The sequence below is a fragment of the Meleagris gallopavo genome, chromosome 1, assembly GCF_000146605.3.
Source record: "Meleagris gallopavo isolate NT-WF06-2002-E0010 breed Aviagen turkey brand Nicholas breeding stock chromosome 1, Turkey_5.1, whole genome shotgun sequence".
Classification (NCBI taxonomy): domain Eukaryota; kingdom Metazoa; phylum Chordata; class Aves; order Galliformes; family Phasianidae; genus Meleagris; species Meleagris gallopavo.
Window position 1 is genome coordinate 160,454,278 of NC_015011.2, and position 27,502 is coordinate 160,481,779.

Genomic DNA, 27,502 nt, shown 5'->3' on the forward strand with positions numbered 1-27,502 from the left:
TTGACTTCATCAGCATAATTAACCACTGGAACAACTTATCCAGCGATGCCACGGACTCTCCATCACTGGAAATTATTAAGTCCCAAATGTCTGGCTTGCTTGTTTGTTTTTCCAGAGGAAAAAAATAGAATAAAAACTAAAAAATGAGTTAGTTGGAACTAATAAGCCAACTGGCTTGTGCTGTACGTGATATCAGATGAGTGGGCTGTATTGCCACACTTTGACTTCACAAGCCACAAACGAAAGGTCTTAGTACAGGAACTCCGTGGTAGCACAGTATGGTGTGAAAAGCCTTCCCTCCAGCACAGGCACCTTCTCACAGCATCACCAAGTCTTTTCAGGGCAATATTAACATACAGTGAAGGAGATCCCTCTTGCAGACAAGCCCTTGGCAGGGACCTCTGAACCAACCTGAATCTGTCTGAGATGGCCTGAACTCAGCACTTCATCTCTGCTTCTGCTGAAAGCCAAAGCATGCAGCCCGATACTCACAGTTCATTTGTCACCATCAAAAAAAAAACAACCAACCAACCAACCAAAAAAAAAACAACATTTGAGTGTCTTCTGCAAGTTTCTAAGCAATTATACACATGCGTCACCTGAATTATCAGATACCACGGGCTATTTGTTGATTTGTTATGTTTGGCTTCTGTGCAGTAAAAATCATATGTCACCATTTGTGGGGGTGAGTAGGTCTCTCAAATGGTTCAGAAGGGTGTAATGTCTTTCCATAGCCCAATTAAAATATGTAACTGCTGCAAAGACAGTCTAAAGGGAGCCACAGAAACTATTCAAATTAGCAGCTGCTCTATATGGGCTAATTACGAGAATCTGAGTGAGGAGAGGCATGTTAAGAGCCAGATTTAATTTTTTATCAGAGCCATTTCATCCTGGGCAGTGTCACCATGCTGGAGCAGGCTGTGTGCAACCAATCCCACACCACACAGTTACACCAGATCCCAGCAAATTAGGGAGGTTTTGCTGATAACAGGATAGGTCTGGAGCCAAAAGACTAAGCTAAAGACTTGCTGAAAGCCCCCAGGCCTCTGAGCTTCTCTTCTTTTAGTATAAGGAGGGCAAAAGCAAGGGGGAAAATTTACATTGGGATTTTAATTTCTTCCTACGTTTGACATTTGATGATTTTGCCTCCTCTTCCAGCAGCAACAATTCCTTCTGAGTGTATGTGATGTTGGCACAAAAAAGGAAAAAAAACTGATCCAAGTAAAACCACAAGCCACAGGTCACCTCCTCCACCACCAGCCCCACTATGGCATCCAGCCCTGCTGCCATTGGCCACCTCCTCTATCACTAAGCTCCAAGAGGCACTTGCCTTGCTCCAGGCACATACCCCTGGCACTTCTGACACCAAGAAATTAATATTTGGAGTTTTGGAGCTTTTTTAGATTTGGCTAGGATTCATCCATTCTCACCTCCACCTGTCTTCCACTCTGCCTTTCCCCTTCTTTTTAACAGCCATGTTCAACTCTCAACTAAATCTTCTACATAGCATCTATCAACACCTCTGATAACCACCAGGTGGGACAGATTTTTCTCTGCATCACCTTTCAGATTTGCCCTGCACAGTTCAGTCCACAACTGAATACCCAAGTTTTCTACAAGTATGGGTGCCACGCTGCAGACTGCTGAACCTTGCGTGCCAATTTCACGTTTCGGTGGAGCCCAGTGTGTTCATCAGTGGGAACTGCCTATGCCCTGAACTTCTCTTTTCTCCCTTTCCACATCCTCCTTTCTCCTCCTCCTCCTGGTTACATGGCAGTGGAAAGTAAATACTGCTTCTCTTTCCCATCATAGACACATGAGGAGTGAAGCAGGCTTTCCCTTCTCCGTTTCCATGTGGTAGTGAGACCTGATGAATAGGACTTTCCCAGTGCACAGTGAGAGGGAAAGCAAAGGCATATACTCTGCTGCTGAGTCTCAAGATATGGAACTGGACCCTGGTGAGGACCACAGACACCCTCATCACCATCTGACCAAACATTACTCCAACTTTGGTACCTACAGAACACATCCCACCATGCTCACCCCCAAAATGATGTACCCTCATTAAAAAAAAAAAAAAAACATCCTAAATTACATCCACATCAACTGCATTTTAAGGTGATAAGAGACTCTGGGTGGCTGCCTCCAGTCCAGTGCATCTCCAAATTGGCTATCTCCTCCTCATCTATTATTTCTCTCATGTCAGACTCCTCCACTATCATGACATTTGCCATCATGACCTGTTGAAAGGAGTGGAATGCGGTGGGATCATGTTTTGGGAATGGAAACATTCAACATGGAGAGAAGTTGTAAGCCAAAGTATCCCAGGGACAGAAAGATTTGGCCACTCCCAAACCTGCTTCCATCACCAAAGAAGAACCTGAATGAGCCCCAGAGGTGGTCCAGGGAGGGATGCAGAACCCCTTTTTAAACCACAGCGTGGTTTAAATATTTCAGGGCAGAGATTAGCACTGGTGAAAGCTGTCTGCTTGCTACATGTGCATCTAATTAAATGCCCATTTGGGGAAAGCCTTGCAGAAGGAGAAAAAGAACAAGTTATTGCCAACAGCTGGGGGGAATCAAAGCAAACCTCACACAGCCTGCTTCAAACTCGAAGTGATGCTACTGCCAAGAGAGAAACCCAATTTCCTTTCAAAATCTTGTGAAAAGCCAGGGCTGTGACTCAAGGAGCTGCATCTGCAAACCCATCTCACTTGCACCCAGTGCCAGACTCAAACATGTTCCCTTCAACAGGTCACAGACTTTTTATCGAATCCTGGTTCAGTGCTCAGGGCTTAGTGTCTGCTCTGGACTTCATGATGTCCCCTTCTCCTCAGTTTTCCATGCAGAAAGCGAACAACTGGGCAGCCCAGCCCAGGCAGAAGCTTAAGCAAGCCCACCATCTGCAGCCCTTCATTTGGTAACGGCAAAATGTAAGGACTGGGTATTTTAGCTACAGTTTTAGTCAGTCCTATTATCATTGCACTGCAGAAAAACCGCCTCAAGTGACAGTTATCCTAAAACCAAACCTCTGCATTATATGGTATACATGTAGCCGAGAATCAATGCCTGTATGGAGGAAGCTCACCCCCTCCAACATTTCTTTTTGTCAGATGTACAACCACGAGCTGTTCCAGACAAGCTGGCCACCACAAATGCTGCAAGTCTCTCAGACACTTCCTACAGCTTCATATTATGTGAACTCAACTGAAGCCTCTTCCAGCAGGAACACAATGGCTGGGATACCCAAGCCTGAGATCCCCAACGCTGGTATTGGTTATTTCTAATCTTGGGACCGTTGCTGGGACCAACAACATCAGTGGCAAAGATCTTGTTAGAAGTAACCCACAGAGTCAGGCCTCAGATGCCACCTCCAACACTTCTCCAAATGAGTAACAACCTACAGGGTTGGACTTTGAAGGAACAGAGAAGGCACACCAAGCAACTGGAAAGACCACCAGAGTACTCTTGCAATACCAGGTCTTTAAAAATCACTAGATAAAGAAAGGAATCTGGCTTCATTTGTTAAAAATTTTCATACTTACAATCACTGTAGCGTGAGGATACAAGCTGTTCAGCCTCCAAAGCAGCATCTAAAGTTTGCAAATCACTCCTAGGACATCTACAGGAATCACTCATTAAGAAGGAGACATTTTGGGACTGGGGAAGTAGACCACAAGTGGGACCACTGCCTCCTGCAGCACACCAGAAGCTTTCTCACATCCCTGCTGCATCTTGCATCTTGGTGAGGTGCAGGGCAGCATGACTACATCCCTCTGTACCAGCACACCAGATTGAGTCCCTTGGTTGGCTTTGGGCAGTCTTCATCCCTTTGGTTAGTAAGTCATACAGCAACAGCAGAAACAACTCCACCACAGACCCGTTAATTCAGACAATTGATCTCTCACATGCCTGGCATACCACCTAGCCTGGCAACCACTTTGACTCTCAAAGCAATCTGAATTTACACCCTAACAAGGCAGATACTGGCACAATCAGGGTATGGATAGTGCTGCTCGGCATCACTGCCAATCTGATTTAGCACTGCCACACTCTGGCCTGTGTATCTTGTGACTGTCCTAAAACAACCCCATAAAAGAAGTTGTAATATCAAATTCCATTCAGAAGGGGAAAAAAAAAAGGAACTTCCAATAATTTCATTGCAGTTATATTTCAGGTGAAACATCCAGAAATTGTGTTGGAAGCAACCTTAAAGCTGAGCTAAATTGGAAGAGCTCATTCCTTTTAGTTTCCTTCTTGTCTGATCATTTGTAGGAAGTGTGCATGATCAGATTTCTACATTTTTGTATCTGTTGATATCCTGTGGATTTCATATCTAACATTCAGAAATAGCCCTGATCCAAGAGACTGGGAGATTTTTACAACCAGCTTTTGGTACGGGCTGTGAGCTCTGCTTTCCTCCTTGGAAAGCCGCCAGCAAACTTCCCCTCTCCAGGGAGGCTTAGACTGAGATCACAGTAAAATCTTCATATATCCAAAACAGCAATCTGCTTGAGCAATCCCTAATTTCAGCAAGCCCCTGGCTTTGCTCTAAAATCAGGGCATCTGTACTGTTTGTACCTTTTCCCTCATACAGTGAGCAGCGTACCAGGAGTTGTTCTATTCTATTTAAAGATCAGCTCCAAAGATAAGATTATGCTTATCAGTGAAAATCTCCAGGCTTTGCAGAGCATTCTCCATCTCAGGAGTACATCTCACTGGATCCCCCAAAAGTCCTAGCAGCCCACAAGGAGAACTTATACATCATGCATGGAGGGGAGAGGCAGCTTCCACTCTGTCTCTAGCTGAGCAGCACCAAACCAACAGCAACAGGTAGGTTGTGATGGACAAACACTTAGTTGGCTATCAGAGCTGGGCCCTAGAAGGACAGTGAAGCACTGCTTTTACAGTAGGTTTTCCACCCTCGCTGCAAAGTTGAGGAACAGCACTGCTCTCCTTCCCACTGCCTCTCTGCTTACCCACTGGAATCCAAAAGGCAGCTATTTCTGACCCTGCTGACAAATACTGTCCTCTATCACTGCTTGCCTCCCTGGTGGGTGATGGAGTGCAGCACTGGGGCCATAAATGAATCATCGCCACCCACAGCCAGGCAGCAACACGGGGCAGGGGCTGGTTGGGAAGATAGCTCTAAAATTGCAAGGGTTTCAAGTGAGGGTAGGTTTCCTAGCAGAGACCCAGCTCATCGCTCACATAGCGAGGCCACTTTCTGTGTGGAACGAACCCAATGAGCTCTGGCAACCACGCACAGCTATTCTCCTCCAACAAGCACCTTGATCCAGTTGCCCTTGAATCCTTTCTTTCACCCAGGCTGCCCTGCTACTTTTTTGCTCCCTCTTCCAGCTTTTCTTCAAAAACAGACTCATCCCCATTCGGCATTAGCCCAGTACGGTACTGGCACCTCGATTTTACCAAATATTTTGTGGAGTCCTTCTCTCAGTTTAGGGTGCCATTCACACCTCTCCCTGTAGGCCAGTGCCGCCTCGCTCCTCCACAGGCAATGCATTCCCGAGCACAATCAAATCGATTGTGTTGCTCTAAAACAAGTTTGGGCTTTAATCTGTCGAGGGAACAGCACAAGGATTTGCTACCTAATCCCATAAATCTACACTGACATCTTGTGGAGATCACGAGACCAGAATGGCTGTAGCCACAGAGAGCAGAGAGACTGACTGACAGGGCAGCCGAGGCCAAGAGGAACCCGTGTCTGTCAGGCTGACATGTTGGGCACCTAGACCTCACCTTACGGGCAGCCGGGCTGCCCTGAGGGCCTCCAGTCTGTCTGCAGGGAAACCAGTCCCCTCAACCTCAATCACCATTCTCTGTCTAAATCAGGAAAAAGACTTTAGCCAAGAGATCCTTACAATCCCAGCTAAAATGAGACTGTTTACTTTCAAATCATTACTGAAAGCAATGGTGTGGCTCCTCTTTCATAAAAGCCGAAATGCTTCAGGCTTCTCATCAAAGCACAAGCTCCTGAGGAGGAGCTATTTTCATGCTGGAATTTTATTATCTCTGTAAGCACTGGAAGAAAATGGACCTGAGTAGCGCTCCAGGACTCCTTTAATGCTCCTCTTCGTCTTAAAAATATATGGTTTAAGTACTCAGGGAAGTGTTTGTCTCTGTAGTCAAGGAATACAAACTCCCATTAGGCACACACCACACCAATGCCACAGTATGACTGGTCGGTATAGTAAGAGCTGAAGCTCCACCACAGACAAAGTCTTGCAACCAAAGCATCATTCCTCCAGCTTCCTCTTAATACCACACTGGGGAGAAAACGTTTCATAGGTGGTAAAAATAAAAATTAATAATAAAAATCCAATTTCTAGCAAATCATTCATATAAAATAGTTTTTAAAAGGCAGGGCATGCCATCCAGTGTCAAAGACAAGATTGGGTTGGTGCACAAAGTAGGTGGCATCAACACCCTACTGCCACCTTCTTCTTTAACAGCCATTTGGCCTGTCGTGGGTCTTTCATCCCCTCCCTTCACGCATGGAACCATCCCTGAGAAGTTTGTTTTTTTCCCAGCCCAACTTCTGACACATCAGCTGAAGTTGGAGAGACCCAGCACCAGGCTCCCAAGTACTGTAAGCAGCAGATGGATGTCACAAAGACCACAGCCGCTCGTCAGACCCACAAGCGCTCAGATGAAGGGATGCCTGATGAGAAGGAATACAAGCCTGTAAAATGAAGTCAGCACCGCGCCGCTGCAACCCGGGCAGTCTGAGGTTCTGAACAAAGCAAGGCTTGTCAGGAGAAGGAATGTCTGATATTTCTGGAAAAATGAAGCAAACAAACCACCACAGAGTATCCATTTGGTATGCTACCCCAAAACCAAAGCAGCAAATTCAGCTAAGGACAACTTAAAAAAACAGCTAACCCCTAAGTTGCAAACATGTTGCTTTGCATTTAAGCTCATCATGATTATCAATAAGACCACTGAGGGGGGCAGGGCAAGATCAGCATTTGGAAAGCAGAGATAAAGAAATTACAAAGGCAGAAAGAGAGTGTTAAGAAATTGTACGTGTTCAACCTTTTCATTACACCTTCAATCTGCGGTTTCTGGAGGGAATCGGGGTGTTTGTGTTTGTTTTTGTTTTGTTTGGGGTTTTTTGTTTATTTTGTCTTTGTGGTATCCACATCAAAATACAGAAGGGAACTACCACACAACCCAAAATGCTTGCACCACTGACACCACACCTTGTTTTCTGGCCAAAGGCCAGTTCACCAGCCCCAGCATGGGTTTGGTTCAGGGCTGGGAACAGGCACAGAGGGGAACGAGCTGTCCTGTTCTGAGCACTTACTGATCTGCTCTGCTCAGCCAGGCACCACATCTCAGAGCACCTCAGCCTGCCTCTGCCTCAGTTCTTGTGACATCAAACCATAACAGCAGTCTTCATTTCCTCTGAGGTGGCCAGAACCCTTCTGAAATCCTACTGGAAAGTCCAACCACACTATTTTACATCTGGATACAAGTTCCTGTAGTTCAGCCATCTCCACTCAACAAGATGGTTTTGTTCCATTGCACAACCATTGCAGCTATAGCTACGTATGATATATCACAGGAGTATGGCATTAGCACTACATTAATAAGTCCTCAGCTTCAGGCATAAAGAAGGAAACCTAAGCCTGCAGTATATAACAGATGCTATTTTGCCTTGAACAGCTCCCAATGCTGAATATATTATACTACACATAATACCACCTAGCCAGTTAAAAGAGGGAAAAACTTCATCATAAGAAATCCCCAAATGACCACAGTGAGGGAAACCATAGCTCCAGCACTGGCCGCTTTCTGCTGCATCCACCAGCAGCTAGATTTTGCCCTTTGGGCCACAAAAGAATGTTTATGCTTGCTTCTAAATGACTAATCTGCTAGCAACACTTTAAATTCCTCCAAGACCACTCCTCTGGGATGAACATGAAGTGTGCACCCCTCTCCAATACATGCCCTCACCGCCAAAAAACAGGAAAAAAAAAAACAAAAAACAAAAAACAACCCACATTGTATCACTGCCACTTAGGCTATTAATGTACACTGAACAGCCCCAGTAAGTGTATATACATACCTGTAGCTAGATCTGATTATTCAAATCCTGTTGTCTTGTATTAACTCCCAAATCTATATTTAAGCACTTAAGAAGGAATTACTACAGCTTTCCAAAGATGCTAAGCACCAAGAGCTTTTGTTAAGAGCTTGTCGAAGTAGTGACCTCCTAATAAATAAGTTTAAACGACAACATGCACCTCTGGTTCTAATGCTGTGAAATTCACTGCTCAGATACACAACTGAGGCTCCTGAACCTCTTTTGTTGAGGGCACAACATGTGAGGACACTCTATCTTTCATACCAAAACACAGGTTCAATGCAAAGAACATACATTGACGGGCAAACTTGAAATACAGCAACATGCAGGCTTTCAGGAAGGCCTCTTCAAACAATTCCCAGCATCATTAGCATTTAGGAAGAATGGCATTTATTAAGCAAAATGTATCCAGGCATTAAACTGAAAGTTAAAACCATTCTGGTATCGAATGGATAGACTTTTATAATGTTCTTGCTTTCTACATTCCAAAGTCAGGAATTTTCTGAACAACTCTGCAGAAATCTGAACCTCGTTGCTGCTGCTCTTATAGCTAGAAAGTTGAAGAGCAGCTTACCCCTTCCACAAAATTCTTAAGTCATAGAAAAAGGCCACCTCTTATTTTTCATTTGTTTTGTGCAGTTCTGATTAAAAATCAGTTTGCATGTGAAGGCAGTGCTTTATCTTCATTACAAAACCTCCTGCGCTGACTGTAAGGAAATAGGAATAACCCTGATAGGGTTATTAACTGCTGAAGTGGTTGCTGTAAATTGCAGAAAGCAAGCAAGAATTCAATGCATGAGGCTGGAAATGCCCTAGAAATCTAAGCAGTGAGATGTAATCCAGAATTCTCAACATCTGAGAAAATTCAAAAGACAACTGAGGACAAGTAAATATACTGCATTGCTTAATAGATACAATGAACCACATGCATTTAATTAGAATAAGGCTCATCTAGTTACTTCAGCATCACAGGACTAGACAGAAAATAGTAGCACAGTGCAGCCACAATCAGCAGGCAACAGCTCTCCTTGTGAACAGAACCAAGTCCTCTTGTCTTGTCTGTATTCAGCAGATAGAGGAGATAAGGCCTCAGCTCCAGACTTTGCAGTAATCATAAGGAAGCTTGCTCTAATCAAACATAATTTTGTGGATTACTCAACAACTAGGCTATTCTTAAGCATTCTTTGATGAGAAATTGGTCAAAGGCTTCAGAATTGCTGAATGAACAGTAGAAGAGACTTCTTGTATTATTTTATGCAACTCACCACTATTACGCTGTACATATATCTCAAGAATACGAGAGCTTTTCACTGAGAAGGTGAACTAAGGATTCATTTCACATGACCTAGTCAGTACCTACATTTTAAATGAACCAAAAGGGATGATTAATGAAAGGAGATGGTATTCCAAATATCATCCAAATACCTGTGCATTTCATGAGCTCGCAAAATGAAGTGTTTGTTACTGTCTCGGTAACAGGTTTTAATAAGGCTGCATTAGGAATTTTAAAAAATGAAAGCACTGCAAGTTTTCAAGAACGGGAAAGATGAACAAACCTGTCAAGATACATACCAAACATGAAGGCAGTAGGAACTGGAATCAGATTTAGTATTTCCTATGGTCAAAAGATTAGTTTCAAGTTTAAAAGACAACGATTTTGATCAATTAAATTTTAAATGCACATTCTACAAAATCTAGACTTATCAGTTCCTTCTTTTGTTGCTGAAAGAGATCTATACACATACATGGACATACGCACACAGAAGTACAGCCTTTATTATTAAAAATGCAACTTTCAGATCACATGACTACTGCACATTTTCTTCACTTAAAGGTTAAGCACTTTCCCAAGTCTCAAATCTCTTGAAGAAATTCCTTCTTTTCCTCAAAATAATTCCGAAACCACTCAATATGTTCAATCTTCTGCTTAACACTGAGGTATGGGTTTTTTGAAAGCCCACAGATGACCAGTTCCATGAAGTGGCGAATAGGTCCTTGCTTGGGAAAGTCTTTGAGGTGTTTCTCCAGAAAGATATGTTCATGAAATTCAGCACCATCATCCATCCCTACCAAAAGGGACACAAAAAGACAGGTCATTATTATCATGTAACAGAGAATTTAACAAAATAAAAAAGGATAAAGCGTGTAAACAGACCTTTAATCAGAAAAATTAATGGTTATTGCAAAAGAATTAAAAAGCCCATAAACAAACAACAAAGAAGTGGAAGAAACTGCAGAACTCTAAGATATTAATTCCTCCCTCCATACAGAAAACGTCAGCATATATCCTACTCGTCTGCCATGTTACCTTCATTTTATGCTCTATAAGAATATCTGATAGTAAGTCTGCTGAAGGCTCATGCCAAAAATCTACTTAAAAAAAAAAAAAAGCTCAATACATGAAACCTTTATTGACCATGTGCATTACATTTTAGATTCTCAACATTTTTAACACTTGAGGAAAACACTGACTACCTAATTCTACAGAGGATTAAGGAACACAAGTTAGTCTTGAATGAAGCAAAATCTTGAAGTATCTAATACAGAATAGTTAAGAAATACTTGCATGTTCATTACAAGTCACAGTTTTAGCACCCCTCTGCTATCAAATGGACATGGAAAATTGTTTTCCTGATGTTTTTCAAATCTGCAGACGTATTTTGATGTAAAAATGTTGTCTGTTCACAACAGTAGTGACCACTGCAAAAGACGTTGCATTCAAAAGCATTCAGTTGCACAGGAAAATGGCATAAGGGATTGTTTAGATCTCTAACCAAATATGGCTCAGATCCTATAGTAGCTTTTGTCCTCCATCCCATGGATTTCATTTACAGTTGGTTCATATTTTGACACCACTGTACATGAGATAGACTCAGAACACAAATTCCTACCTAAAGGAGAAAAAAAAAAAGACTGATTTGCAGTTCCTAAATCTGCGATAAATTGTCAACACGAAATCAGCAATATTTAAAAATGAGCCATCTCAGTCCTAGGCTTCGTCTCATATTACAGCTTCTTCAATTTCATGTGCATAACACTGGGACAGAGAACACTTTCAGCCAGTATATCATATTTGTTGAGTTTGTATTCTTTCCTTCCTATGTTAGGTAATGCAAAGCCTGAAGGAGATGCATCTATTTTTCCCTACACATTTTTCCAAGAAGTGTGTGCAGGGTCTATTGGTGCCAGCTACATGCCACTTATCTCCCTTGTCTCTGGAATAGAAAGCCTATTTTTTTCTTCCATAAGCTCTCCTTTTCTGATAAGTTAAAAAAAGGAAGGAAAAAAAAAAAAAAGACCTCACTCACTTTAGAATGAGAATGCTTGAAAAACTATATCCACTTAGAGAAACACAGGGTTGGTATCTTACCATGCCATCTACACTGACTTTCTCCCCACCATGAACAAGTGGGATCTCAAAGTACCTAGATGCTGACAGTTGACTTCAGAAGTTAACATCATTTGTACATTTCATACTTCTGTTGGTCACAAAAATCCAAAAGAAATAAACCGATGAACCCACTACTGATAGGATCTGGACAGTGCCACCAGTAAGTCTCGTCTTTTTGATGCTTCTCTTTTGGTGATAAAGGGTAGAGGAAGAGAGTATGTCTATTAATAATTTCTCCAATTTTCATATCTATCCTAAAAGAAATTAAATCATTTATAGCCTTACACAAAAATTCAGGCCGGAGGAACAATTAAGTCATCTGCTTTGATCTCCCATTTGTAAAAGACAGAATGAATGGTTTCAGGATGAAGTGCTAAGTCCAAATATCTCAGTTAGATCACATATTTCAGTCCTCAAAAAAGTAAAGCATGCATCACAAGAGACCAAAGCATCAGGGGCTGTGACTTCTGGCAGAAACCAATTAGATACATTTGCATGATTCCTTCTCTCCCAGCAAGTCATACCTTCTGCTGCAGAGAACGATCAAGACTGTCCCTCTTTAACTGTCCTCAGAAACCTCTTTTGAAAGCACAGGTGCAGCAGGAGCCTGAAGCAGAGGATTTTCTTATCAACCTCAAAGCAAGAAGTCATCTACTCTCAATATCTTATCTCCAATTTGCGGTGTACTACAAAAGCCTGGAAGAATTTCTCTAGCTAACACACTAACTCTTAAAAAGACATGACCAATCTACCTTTAAAGACAACATCTCAAATGTAGATGTCTATCCTTACAGTTTTGAAAGAGAGAATTTGAGCCCTTACTGCAGGTTCCTAAAAGAGACCTAAAATTAACAAAATCCCTCCCTTAAAATGGCTGCATAACATCTGTCAGCTCTCCTGGTAAACTTGCCCAACTAGGAACAGCACTATAGCAGAACAATCAGAACAGGACTTTGTGTTCTTCTGCCTACATTAAGCCTATTGCTTATGCTGTAACAACCTCTGACATTCTTGAAGTGTTTGCTCCTCAGGATCTGAGTCATCAAGGTACAAATGCACAGAAATAATTTTAGAAAGTCAGAAATGGATGTCTTCCTCAACTTTTTGCCATGGCTGATCATGGAGTAGAAGTAACACTACAAGAAGAAAAGACAAGCAGATGGAGGAGTGAGAATGATGTTATCTGAGCTATAGTAATGGTTTGCTAATCTGGTAAAAATTAGAGGCAGGAGAGAAGGAAAAAAAAAAACATTTTCTTTTCTGCCTAGCAGTGTCTTCAGCTGCATCAGAGAAGGGAAAGAACATCAAGAACATGCATGCAGGAACCAACAACAGGAAAAGGGGGAAGACTGCTACCAGCACTTAATGGCAGCAAGCCATTAAGTCTGGCCACATCTTTAGATGTCCTCATTACGGTCAGACAAGTTTAAAAGTCATGTCCCTGCCTTGATGCCTCAAAGCAAGCACAGCGCCTCAATAAAGCACTCAAACAAGAACACTGAAGATGCTCTGAAGCCAAGAAAAACAGTGACAAACTGTCTTCTTTATTTTTCATATTTTATTTAAAACTTTAAAGGCTCACATAATGCTAAAAGTTGAGCACACATGCTTCCTCTGTAGAAAATTTAATTACATAGATGTTTTTAAAACCACGTGCTTGTGCATAAAAGATCTCTCATTTCTTGATACAAAACAAGGCGAGGGATGACTGTTACCAAACAGCAAAATTAACAGTGGGAATAGGCATCTTTCTTTTGAAATTGGAGTATGCTGAAATAATTGGAGTGAGGTTCTGAAGATTTTAACTGTACTTTGACACACCTGGTCTGATTAACAGCCTGTGATACAACTGGCAGTTCGAGAGGACTGAATTTCCCGACTTGATATTTTAACCTGAGAGGTGATAGATTTTGGAACGCTCCACTGGAATTTTCCACACGACCAGTCATTGTAGACAAATCAATAAAGACTCTTGTTTAACTACATGTAAAGACTCTTTGTCCATCCGTCATCGCATCCCAGACAGCATGGTTCAAGCCACGCTGCCACAACAGAAAAACCATTGGCTGCCAAAGACACCTGGTCCACTAACAGCCCCAGACAGCAGGGTTCCAGCCACATTACAACAGAAAAACCACTGGCTGGGGCTATTTTAAGTTTGCAAAAACATAAGTAGAGTACTCTCGGATTTCTACCTGAACAGATAAATTCTGGGACCAGGGATTAAATTCTGTGAAGAAACCTCCAGAATAGGATGAGAATAAATATCAAGAAACAATGAACCATATCATGCAATTTGCAATTCTGTAAAGGACAGTTTTTCAAAGACTCCCAGCTTCAGATACTAACCTGTTTTGCTATCAGAATGACTTTAAAGTAGTTCTGTTTGATGTCCTCAAATAAAGAAAATCCACATTCAAGCTCTCCCTGAAGTTATGAATCTCTATTCCTAAAGCGTATGCTTGTTTTCTGTATTTCCTCTTCCCTTAACATTCTCTCCGTTGGCCTACCTTCACACAGTTTTTTTGTTGTTTGCTGCTGTTGTTTTAATAAATGGAAATAGGAGCAAATAGAAGCACAAAGACGTCAAGATAGGTGCCCAGAATGAGTGAATACTGTGATTGTTTTTGCTAGGAAACTGATAGAGCAAAGGAAGCAAATGACTGTTCAATACCCAGCCACTGCAGATAGGGAACTGGCAAATAGCTAGCAACTGTGTCTATGAACCACACCAAAGAACAGTATAAGCATTATAAAACACTCAGCAGTTCCAAGAGTCTCCTTCTTCTGCTAGAAGCTTTACTTAAAAGACATTTCCTAGTAAAAAGTATTATGTAATAAGACCTGAACAGCTTTGTGGTGTTGAAAGCATCAGGACTGGGAGGCAGGGAGGGAGTGCATCCCTTTCTGGCAGAAGCCAACTGCCAGATCAGATCAGATCAGCCAAATCACTTGCAGGACTTCACCCGAAAAGTGCCAGAATGAGAAGAAGAATCTTAATCTGAAGAATCTCTCATTTGGTATAGTTGGAAAGTTACATTTGTCTACTATCATAATCTGAAACACTATGTTTTAAAACAGTCCAAGTGTTATAGCACACCACAATTCTCAAAAATGATAAATACACATAAATAATCAAAGTTTAAATGTACGTACCTGCTTCATTGTCAATTGGAAACTCCCACAGTATTCCTTCTTTTGTCCACTGGATCATCTCTTCAAAACCGTTCCTGGGAGGCTGCTCAGTTACTGCTGCAATCTCCTTTGCAAATTCCAGATCCCAAATTGTTGGTGAAGATACTAAATAAGAATTTTGTTTATAAGATCTATCAGTAGGCCAAAGATTTCTCCTTGGCTAAAACTATATACATATATATCCTTTAACATTGACCTTTACAGAGACTAGTACTTTCAGTTGTGCAAGCTTTTCTATCTTAGATGCCAGCATCATCTTTCTTCACTGAGAATTCTCTGTTGAAATGAAAATTCACTCTATGATCAAATGTCCACTGAAAACAAATCCGAACTGCCAGAGGTCAGTTTATTTTTAAGTCTGCCACTCAGAGTACGATTTTTTCACAATCTTTTTTCCCCTTTTTGTCTTTCACAGATTTTCACATGACAAACTCTGAACTTGGCTGGTACACTATACTAAAGCAATCTTGCTTACTAAAGGAGCTGTCAGGCACTTTACAGCTATAGCAATTCCTCTCCTGATCCTCTTAAGAGACCTAATTTTTTGCCTCTTGGGCTTGAGAAATCCTGATCCTCTATTCTTCTCCCAAAGTCCAGCAGTTCCTTTAGGGATGCATCTATCCTGATGTTTACAAATTTGAATTTATTTATGTTTTAAATCCAAGTGTACTCATACAGCAGGAGCTACTCTCAATGAGTTCCTGCCCCTCTACTCCAGGAGAATCAGACATGAGCCCAGACTGAAACACATCACTGAAATGAAAGGAAAATGAAGGAAGCAAGCTGTTAACCTTTATGAACTGGTCTAAGTTCTGTTACCCTCTGTCCCCCTGTGGTTATCAATTCACCTTGAACTTCCTGGGACAGAAATTTTGGTGTGAATTCAAATGTTACACTTGAAGTAGATCACGGGCAACCAGCTACTATTTTACTACTCATAATTTTGAAACTAAGATACAATTTAATCTTTGGTTCAATGATTTACAATTTGAATTAAAAAGAGTCTCCCCCACCTTTTCAGGAAATAAAAGTGCAAACAGTATTTTATTCTGTGATTTACATGCTGAAAAGTGTTTTCATTTTTGTATTAAATCAGAAGATACTTTTTCAAATTATATCTGCAAATGTTCCTGCTAAGAACTGTATTCCCCAGCTGCCTACCTTGATTTGAGAGCTAAAGGTATTAAGAAACAGATAAAAGACAACATGAGAAAATAATGCTATAATTATAGTTCACATCTTAAAGAATACCTTCTAATAATGTGCTAACACATCTTCTAATAGAATAGAAGTCATATTTTTAAGCTTACAATAAAGATTATGTATTTTCACCTCTGTGGAAATAATACTGATATTCTATGTTCTGATTTTTTTTTTCCCAATTTGCTTTAAAGTTACTGGTTGTGTTTCAAAATAAGTAAGTCAATACTTAACACAGAACTTGCTTCTCTGTCACCTATAAATAATATTTTAACTCATGATCTCCACCAGCATGAGCCAAGAAAGTGAAAATGCAAGCCAATGGAACAAGGTATCAAGTAGCACCTTGGTATTTCCTGAGACTTAGACTTTTAATTTTTGATTTATGATCATTAAGCTTAGTCAGTAAACCATTTAACAAGCCTTCTCTCTTTGAAGGTACTATAGATTTTGTCAAGGCAACCTGGAATCAAAGAAGAAAATGTCATCTAAGCTGAAAGAACCTTATTTCTTTATATCTGATATAAATGTGGTAATGTCCACTTGCTGTCTTACATCACTTTTGGCAAAACTTATGCATCCTAATTTCATATTTGGTGTGACTACCATTCGCCACCTCATCTCTACTGTACCATCCAAGAAATACATAACTAAAATCTGATTATTTCACCTGAAGTAAATGTTGCAACTCAAACATTAGTTACTTGAACATCCCTTTGGTTAAGATAACTTAACCAAACAAACAAACATCCTGCAGCATTCACTGTGGCTTCATACAAAAAAACTGATGGATTTTGAAGTCAACTGCCTTAAAAACAGCAAACTGAATTCCATTTTTAAAAGCAACTTTCATAATCCAACACAGAGATAGCTGCATTCAGAAAGCTCACAGTTGCTTGAATATATGCAAACAGCACCATCTGACATTCTCCTGGAGAAACTATATAAACTATTTTATCCCTGGAGTTTCAAGTGTTAAAAAAAAAAAAAAGTAGAAGACTACTCATCTATAGCCTTGAAACAAAGAGTATCATTTTCTAAGATGCCAGAGAGGAATGATCTTTCTTCTATGGATGCTAACTTTATGTACAGTTTTAAGTCATTACACTGCAATAACCCCTTTTTTCCGAAGACCTCAGGAGAGTTTAGTGATATCAGCACACTAAGGAATAGTGCTAGGAATGGAGTTTCACTGTTCAGAAATCAAAAGCAAGTGAGACTACTTTAAATGACTTGCCCATATTCATACATCCTCAGTCTGTAGTAAAGCTAAGCCATAATTCAATGCTAGTCTTCTTGTGTGAAATTCATCCTGTTTATATTGTAACTCAGGCTCTTCCTGCAGAACTGTGCCCTACAGTGAATACAAAGGTGGATCATATCTGATCACATCCATTCCTCCACTTTTTGAGTTTAATTTGGTGTGTATTTTAAGCGTACACACATGAAGAATGAGCTACAGCAGGTAAAGCAAAGCATCTGTCAGGTACTACAGGATCTTTCAACACAAAGCAGCAGATGAAAGAAGCCCCCAAAGGAACCAAACATTCAAACTATAGTTTGTTTCCACTCTGCTCTGGCCTAGCTATCCACAGAGCAAACTTTTTGCTCTGAGATCACAGCTTTGAGTTTCTGTGTCATTAAATGAATGCAAGATGCTTCTGAAATAAACAAATTCACCAACAGAACCCACAAAACCATTTTCCACTTAAAACCACTTAAAAATGGTTTAATACTGTCAAAAGGAGCCCAATCTAGTGACAAGAAGTCAGTTTTACTATCAAATCACAGAACCATAGAATGGCTTGGGTTAGAAGGGACCTCGAGGATCATCACGTTCCAACCCCCTACCAAAGGCCACCAACCTCCAGATCTGGTACTAAACCAGGCTGCCCAAGCTCAGTATCAGACCATTCCAATTAGTACAGAAAATAGTACAGAAAATATCAACCCATGATACAGTGCGGAAGTTTTGTATGCTAAAAAGTCGAGTAATATTAAAATTGTTATTTTTTTTTTTTTTTACAGATCTGAAAGCAAGAAGTGAACAGATCACGAGTCTCCTTCACAACACTGAATCCCTTGATATTCTAAAAATTCACAACTCGGCTCCACTGGTCTTTTTTTTTTTTTTAAATCTATGAATTTCCACTAACCTGTTTTCAGTGTATTTTCCGTTTCTGGAGAAGCCTTAGTGAATATATTAAGCCTTTTTCCTGCTTTAAGACTTCTATAAACAAAAAAGAAAAATGATATTTAGTATTTCACAACACTTCACAATATTGCCAGATAAAAAAACGTAAAAGCACAAAATATTCTCATGAACTAACAGATCTCTGGAGAAAAAAATGACATACTGACTCTCACAAAATCCTCAGGCTTTTAACAGAGTGTTTATGACTGAATTATTACTCTGTAACAGAGCTTCCCAAAACACTTCGGTGTAAAAGAACGAGCATAAGTCAAATATTATATTTGCAATCATTTTTTACTGAAATATTTAGGAATTGAATGCAGTTCAACAGTATCAAACTACAGCACTAAGTAACTTCACAAAGTTGCAACTAAAAAGAGAATATGGTGATTGTTTTTTTAATGTAAATATTATTACACAATTTGGGAAGAGAAAAGGCAACAGTTTAATCAAACAATTCCTGCTTTCTGACATAAATAGCCTTTTTGGAAGATCACACAGCCACCTCCTGTGCCTTATGGCAAACACATAAAGCATATCTGTATGATATATTTTAAACAGCATCACCCTGGTGCTCTCCCTTCTGAGTATGAAAATATTTTATTCTATCTATTTTTAAACAGGCAAGAGCCTATACTAAAAAAAACATATAAATTCCAAGAGCTCAATGACCAATCAAAATAAATTTTCATATAAACAGAAACTAAGGAAAACCAGTGCCTTTACTGTAGAACACACTGAACCTTAGGACAAATGATTCTTTTAATCATGCAGTTGTCTTTGGTTTTGTAGGTTCCCACCGAAATTCTAGTAGTTCCCACATAATGAAAATACATATCCACAGCTGCCCTGGCAACATCAGCCTTTCTTCACCTTAGAATTTCTCCTCTTCGGTTTTACTGCAGATTTCTGAGGGCAACAACTACTTCTGCAGCCTGCTCTTGTCATATTACATTTTACTGATGTAACTACCCTGGATCCACTTCAGCACGGAGCAATCTAATTACAAAGCCTTAAAAGAATGTTGATTTAGGATTATATTTTCCTATCTGTGTGTTAACTCCCCAAAACATTGGCTGAAGATAGAAGAATGACTTGGAAGAACAAGATGACTAGTTCAAATTACTACAAAGCAAATCAGCCATGTCACTGAATCTCCTAACTCAGTAAGTCCATTCTTCCTAATCCATTCTTTGCATATTATCAAACCATAAGTACACCTGTTAGACATTCAGGGATGCAGAAGGAAACCTACGACTGAAACTGGAGACAGTTACAAATAGGTTATAAATTATTTCAAGGTATTGTTCCTCAAGTTTTAAAACACGTAAAATTTCATCACACAAAGAAGGCGAGAAAGGCTTCTCATATACCCTGCCGAGGAGGACCTGGGGTTCCTGATAGATGAAAAAATGAACATGAGCCAGCAGTGTGCTCCTGCAGCTCGGAAAGCAAATGGTATCCTGGGCTCCATCAGAAGAAGAATGGCCAGCAGGGACAGGGTGGTGATTGTCCCTCTCTACTCTGCCCTCATGAGGCCCCATCTGGAGTACTGTGTCCAGGTCCGGGTCCCCAGTACAAGAAAGACAGAGAGCTGCTGGAGAGGGTTCAGAGGAGGGCCCAAGATGATCAGAGGGTTGGAGCACCTCCCCTGCAAAGACAGGATGAGGAAGCTGGGTTTGTTCAGCCTGGAGAAAAGAAGGCTGCAGGGTGACCTCATTGCAGCCTGCCCGTACTTAAAGGGATCCTACAAACAGGAGGGAAATCAACTCTTTGAAAGGGTAGATAACTGCAGGACAAGGGGAAATGGTTTTCAGTTGAGGGAGGGAAGATTTAGGTTGGATGTCAGGGGGAAGTTTTTTGTTTTTTGTTTTGTTGTTGTTGTTGTTGTTTGTTTGTTTGTTTTTTACAGAAAGTGGTGAGGTGCTGGAACAGGCTGCCCAGAGAGGTTGTGGATGCCCCATCCCTGGAGGTGTTCAAGGCCAGACTGGATGGGCCCTGGGCAGCCTGGTCTCATACCAGATCTGGAGGTTGGTGGCCCTGCCTGTGGCACAGAGATTGGATGATCCTTGAGGTCCCCCCAACCTGGGCCGTCCTGTGTGATTCTGTGATACCATAAGTTCAGTAAACGATCTTCAAATTTGCTTTACTTTGCAGTACATTAGTAAATAAAAAGTTTACCAAACACAAAATAATACACACCGTGTAAGCAAGTAATAGCTCAGGTTTTTGGTATATTCTTATAGCTCACATTATTTCCATTCTTAAACTTTGAAAAACTTCTAATCCAACACCTTAAGACAGATATTCCATCCAATTACCTAAGAATCATAGCCTAATAACAAAATCACTATCATCTGACTACCAACTCATCTGATAATTACCCTCAGATTAAAGATATCTTTTAAGCTATTATTCAGCAACCGATAACGAAGGCTGTTTCCTTACTCTGTAGGCTGACAGCTCATAGCTGAATGAAAATCTCAAGAGAAAAATAGCAGAGCTGTGAAGGGTTTGGTCTGGAACCTCATTCCACTTCTCTTCAGTTCCCAGCACAAGAAGTACTTTTACATGCTTTTTATCAGGAAAGGCAAACACTGCTTGCTGGTCTTAAAACAAGTCCCAAGAGATAATTCCCTAACCTTAATGGCTTGGCATCTCAAGAAAAAAGAAGTTACATAGGAACATTTCAACAAGCAGGCCAAGTCATTCTAATGACTGGCTATAGAATCTTCTCTGTGGTTTTCGCATTATCTACATGGCTCAGTGCTTAGGTTCCACTTTGTTCCTTGTGGAAGTCAGAACCCTGTTTACAAAATACTCAAATAGATGTCTCAGCCAAAGAGGGCAGAACAATGTACACCTACTCAGCTACAACTTTATGCTCATGTTGTTCTTAGTTCTCCACATTTTTTCTTCAGCATTATCCATCTTTGCTCTCTTCCAATATCTGAAAGGTAATACAGTGAGAGCAGGGCTGGTCTCTTCTCACTGATGACAGGACAAGGGGAAATGGCCTCAAGTCGCACCAGGGTAAGTTTAGGTTGGATATCAGGAAACATTTCTTTACAGAAAGGGTTGTTAAGCACTGGAATAGGCTCCCCAGGGAAGTGGTTGAGTCACCATCCTTGGATGGGTTTAAAAAGCGTTTGGATGTGGCACTCAGGGACATGATTTAGCAGAGGGTTGTTAGGGTTAGGGTAGTATGCTCAGGTTGTGGTTGGACTCGATAATCTTTAAGGTCTTTTCCAACCTGAGTGATTCTATGATTCTAAACATAAATGAATTCCTCAGCTTCCAGATCTCCAAGAAAGTGGAGTTAATTTGCGAGGCCATGATTAAAGAAGTTAATCTTACTAAAAACAGAACTGCCACGGAAAGAATATGCTGAGAAGAAATGCAATCATGAGTTACGATGGGAAAATAAAAGAATGCAGGCACGGACTGAGAAATAGACTGGCCAGGTAAAAGAGCAGCAAGAGTTTACAGAGTAACCTGAAATCATCACCTAAATTGAGAAGTTCACTCTACAGACAATTACCATGTCATGGGCAATAAAGAAATAATCCATAGAAATGACTTGCCAGTTGCAACATGGTAGTAAACACTGAAAACAATCAAAAAAACAGCAACAAAAAAAACCCACAGCTCTAAAAAACATCTTTAAAACACAAACAGCTCTTCCCCCTGATATCCAATCTGAACCTTCCCTCCTTGAGCTTAAAACCACTCCCCCTTGTCCTATCACTGTCTACCCAAGTAAAAAGTTGATTCCCCCATGTTACCCATTAGTAATTTCTCACACATTCCTCCTCTGAGAGATAGAAAGTAACACTACAAAAGTACCTTCCGGAGTCAAAAGAGCGAGATGAGGATCTTCCAGGCTTGATTCTTTGACCATCTTCATCCATCTCCAAGGAGATGCGATTGGATATCCTCACACCTCTCTGAGCTGGCGATTGCCTCTTAACTGCCATTTCCGAAATAACATTGCTGAAATGAAAAATGTAAACATAAAAACCTCAACAAATTGACAGGGAAAAGAAGTTTATCACATTTATTAAGCAGAAAGTCTACTCTCCATTGGTTGAAAAGCCTCTGTAAGACAGAATTAATACAATCCTCACAAACTGCATCTATTTTTAAGTCATCCTAATATCAAGTATTACTTTTTAAACCGTCTACATATAGAATGTAAGAACTGAAAGTGGTATTTTAGCCTACAATTAATACTTCCTTTGAAATTATCTCACTTTCAACTACAAGAGAACTACCATTTCATAATCTGCATATCCATATTCACAGAGTGTACTAGGTACATTTTGCTCGAGTACATGAGAATGTTCTCAAGATACAAGGAATCTGCTGAAGCAGGGAGGTAAAAAAAAAAAAACTGGAGAGGAATCAACTCTGCCCAGGGACAGAGCTGTGCTGTTACACACTGAAAGGAAGCTTGCTTTCACACATCAGCTGACATGGGTCAATCATGCCACCCTAATAAGTAGGTCACCTTTCCTGATCCACTGCAATCTGCTGCATTGCATAATCACGTTACAGCACTTACAAACCTCATCTTCTTTTGTAATTCCGCAGCCAAAATCATATATGAAGAACAAACACTCTTATCTTTGCCAGTGCAGTTTGCAGTTTATACTGAACATAAAGGCTAAAACATACAACATACCTGCTCCTGTCAAATAAGTCCCTTAACTGCTATGGCTGTTGGCTGGGAAAGACCAAGGAGATTATTCCTCACAGCAATCCCTTTCTCCCAACTGCTTCCAATAACGTGCAGGCAGCCAAAATTGCAGTGCTCAAGTTTTAACACATACAGGCAGTTTCAAAAAAAAAAAAAAAAAAAGCCTAAGTAAAAAAATACTGTCCATCCACTAAACTTTACTGGTTTTGTTACCTTAAGTTAAAAGAGATTTTATTAACAAGAAATACTTCTGGGAAATTATAAAAACTAACTGCCACAGCAACCCAGTGGGATTTTATCTTCAGTCTTAAATGTGGCTTTAAATATTAGCACAAGAGTAGCATAGCTCTTCAAGTACCTACTCTAAGGCATCTGGCAAAAAAAAGGATTGAAATCTTCTTTTTCTTGAAGGTTAAAGTGAACTATCTCAGGTTACCTGTGTATCTCACGCTACAAATTGTTCTATGAAGTGCCTGGTGGTATTAATGGGCTAGAGACCCTACACATTTCTGAGGGTCAAGCAAATATAGTTCCTAAGGTCAAAAAAGGCCGAGGCCAACTGCTCAGTTTGGCTGTGGTATTCCCCATACTACAGGGGGATGAGGCATCCTCCAAGAAACTCTCCTCGTGACAGAGGTTGATTTAGTAGCATTTTTGCACAGTGGGTCATACTTCCTTTTGCACAGATTATGCCACCAAACTATTTAGCACATGCAGTGAACCATCTCGTGTTTCTGATCAGAAAGTCCTAACGTCACCCCCTCCTGGTACATGAACACTGCTGGCTGCAATGTTCATCACTCCATAACTAATGATGCCCCTTTATTCCCTAAAAATAAAACTACAAAGATGTTTTTAATCACTGTCTATAATGAAAAACATCAGATAACAAATTCATACTCCAACCCGAGTATGTACAGTGGTTAGATATGACATGATAAAACCTCACGTCCCAGCATGAGGTTAAGAATCTAAATTCCTAGACACCTCTGCCTTCCAGAGATGAGAAGAAATTGAACTTTTATAATCAGATTTTCCCTCTTTTCTGACTATCATTAATTATAACACCAAAAACAAAGACCCAGGAAGTTTAACATCTATTTTAGCCTTAAGTTCCAATTACTTATTTTCTTTAACCAGAACGGGAGCTGAAATTTCAACTTGTATTGCCACTGGTTTTATTTTGGTACAGTGCTGTTGTAATTTCCACTGAGTGAAACTTCATTCCACACCAAGAAAAATAAATTCCTGTATCATTAATATTTTCCCCTTCTTGTGAACACGCTGTCCTCACACGTTTACAAAACAAGGCAACGAGACAGCTGTGTAACACTGACCTCTGGAGGTTAGGACACAGAACAGGGAAAAAAAGAAAAAAAAAGAAAAAAAAAGGCACAGACAAACCAAAAGATCCAGAAAATATACGTCTCATACCCTCAAAAATCTCAGTAGTCTCCCAGTTTTTCACAACTGGGCATTACGTGGTTCCTTCCAGTACATAAAGGGAGCCTACAAACAGGAGAGAAGTCAACTCTTAACAAAGGTAGATAACAGCAAGACAAGGGGAAATGGTTTTCAGTTGAGGGAGGGAAGATTTAGGTTGGATGTCAGGGGGAAGTTTTTTTTTGTTTGTTTTTTGTTTTTGTTTTTGTTTTGTTTTGTTTTGGTTTGTTTTTTGTTTTTTGTTTTTTACAGAGAGTGGTGAGGTGCTGGAACAGGCTGCCCAAAGAGGTTGTGGATGCCCCGTCCCTGGAGGTGTTCAAGGCCAGGTTGGATGGAGCCCTGGGCAGCCTGGTCTAGTATGAAATGGGGAGGTTGGTGGCCCTGCATATGGCAGGGAGGTTGGAACTTGATGATCCTTGGGGTCCCTTCCAACCCAAGCTATTCAATGGCTCTATGATTCCATGATAACGCTTGTGAAGGTATCTCATCTTAAAAATTGTTTTAAATAGAAGAGGAATCTATTTTTTTTAATTTGTGAGTATACTGAATGCAAAACCTTATACTTTAAAAAAAAGTTCAACAGCCCACATTTTCTTTTGATTCAGACATGATTATTTTATATTGATTTTTATTTGGGAAAAACAAACAAACACTTTCTGATATATTAAAAGGACTCCAATGCTGCATGTGGATTGAGGCACTTTTGGAGAATGAACTCCTGCCCAAGAGGCGTGAATGAAATCAACTGGACCTTTCAAATCAACGTTTTAAAACTGACCAGATAGCTAAAAGTAACAAATAAATCTCAGATTCTAATCACAAAAGGTTACTGTTGGCCAGTTTTCAGTCACGATGATCAGCAAGTTACTGATCTACACAACTCATCTACTGCTGGTTTCGGACTGTTACCTAACTATAAACAGAACCTTTCGTGTTTCCAAGTGGAAAAATGGTAATTCACCAAGTTGCCATCACAAGTAGAAGAAACTGCCAACCCAAAGCACAGCAAGCTCATCATGACCTTCCTAACCAACTAAAAATGCTGTATTCACATTTTTCTAACCTTAACAGTTTATCCACAGGCACACTAAAGGATAAATGTACAATCACACCTTAACATATCTATCAACTACATAGAGCCACACAATGCAGGAAATTTGGCTGCTAAATGTTCGTAGAATTTAAACTCTCTTTCAACAGGAAAAAAAGAAAATCCTCTCTGCTTAGACTACAGCTTCCTTGGACACCTTCTTTTTTCCACAGCAGTCACAGCTGGTATGTGCTTCAGGACAAGCATAGCGAGTGGTGAGGACAGAGAGGCATTGTTGCCAGTAGGCAAAACAACCAAATTTAGAGTGCGTGCCTCAATAAATAGGCACAGGTGCACTTGAGGTTAACCACTGCATTTATTAGCTCGATCAGTAACAGCATGACCCTCCAACATCTTATCAGGAATTAATATTCTAATTACATTTAAATTGGTAACTCACAACCTAAGCCACTATTAAGACATTTCTCTATCCTGCTTGTCTAAAATCCCTTGTAATAGAAATTGGAATAACCTCACTGGTTATTAACACTTTAACAAATACATTCTTTACACAAAACATTCCTCATTTATTCCTCATAATTAGGAAGCGTCTCAGGTTTTTGTAACACTGCCCAGAAAACAAGCCAAAAAAAAGAGCAGAAACACACTGATTTTACTTAAAATACTCAGATTTCTGATCTCTAAAGCAATTCATTTTGGCTCCAAAAGCCTGTGGAGAGATAATTTCTGTTAAGTTCTCAAGATCACTTTCACTCAGCCTGAGGAGAGGTCATTAAAACACCATACACACAACTTTTGGAGATGCTTGTGTACATTACCCAAAACCATACCTCCACCTACAACGTGGACTTCAAACACTTGAAGAGAATTCCATTCTGCTCTCTACAACACCCACTAGCGATCTAGGTAGAAAATCCTGAATTCAGGCTAAAAGAAGATCCTGTCAAGCTTCTCCCCTTTCCTTCCATAACCTCTAGAATACACACTTTGTTTACCAAAGTTGTTCACTGAGCACTGTGCTTTCCAAATACACATCCTATTTGCAAACAGTTGTTGCATTCTCCCTTAGTTCTCCCTCACTAAAAAGGCAACCATCTGCAGCAAACAGTATTAGTTTCTTGGGTGCTGATCGCAGTTCAGTGAGAAACACACAAAGCACAAACAAATCTTTTACAGATCCCTATAGCAACCTACAAATAATAGTACACAGGCTAAACTTGAATCCTGGTTTGGGACAAATTCATTTCCCCAGAATAAATTAAAACTAAGATGACCGGCTCGTCTCCCACCCTGCAAAAAGCCATAGAGATTTCATATTCCTCTTTTGCTGAAGAGCCAGCTTTCTGTTTAGTTCAACATTTCACCTGGATTTAATGCCTTATTTTCTGAGCAGTTGTACACGAATACAAGCCAAACAAATAAAAAAGACAACAGAAAGCCTGTATTTAGCTGTCATCCCAAAGAAGAGTAATACACACACAACCATTCAAGTTTCCAAACAAATGTTTCTCATCTGTTTGAAAGCCACACTGGAAACGGACCAGAGCCAAGTGATGAGTTTCTTGGGTTGACTGGAAAGTTTGGAAAGGAAGGGTGGGGCTATAAATAGAGCTGCACTAGTTCAGTCCAGTTCTTCAAACCTGTCATGAAAATTCACTGGTCCAGACAGAATGTCTGAAACGTCCACAAGTCCCTCCATTGTGTGAAAATTTCAGAAACTGAAAAAAAATAAAAAAACCCACTTACTTTGCTAACCTATCCAAGAAAATAATGATCCTGGGCAGGAAAACAATTCCATTTCTGCAAAAACATTTTAGAACAAGGATGCCAAAACTTAAGAGGTTTGGTATAACCAGACCAATGATATCTCCATTACTCATTAATTCCCTGGATAATAGATCCAAATTTATCTTCTAGGGCCATCTCTCCAAAAGGGAATCCAGTCACCTTCACGATGACACTGCAAAATTAGAATGTCAAGTATTATTGAAAATAACATTTGGTATACGGACCGTATGTTAATAGTTCCTCCCCTTCTCTGTTTATCTGTGGTTTCTTCATGTCTTCTAAGTTGTGCAAGTAATTCTGATTCTGCCTGTTCCTTGCTGCGTGGGAAAGAAGATGCAACGGCAGATGCAGCCTGCACCAGTTCTGGATTTAAAGGCTTGCTTCTGTAAGAGATACAAGAAATAAGGAAATATTTATTAAAAAAAAAAAAA

General features: G+C 40.3%; 1 protein-coding gene across 1 annotated transcript in view; it reads right to left on the minus strand.

The window, feature by feature from the left end:
• Positions 1–9,856: 9,856 nt before the first annotated feature.
• MRPS31 (mitochondrial ribosomal protein S31) overlaps positions 9,857–27,502 on the minus strand; it is a gene marked incomplete at its 5' end in the record, with an annotated part of 18,697 nt that continues 1,051 nt past the window's right edge. The window contains 5 exons of the mRNA XM_003203297.4: positions 9,857–10,176; positions 14,658–14,801; positions 18,053–18,126; positions 21,937–22,083; positions 27,296–27,454. Of these exons, the coding sequence (XP_003203345.2) occupies positions 9,965–10,176; positions 14,658–14,801; positions 18,053–18,126; positions 21,937–22,083; positions 27,296–27,454 (736 nt within the window). The remainder of the gene's footprint in view (positions 10,177–14,657; positions 14,802–18,052; positions 18,127–21,936; positions 22,084–27,295; positions 27,455–27,502) is intronic.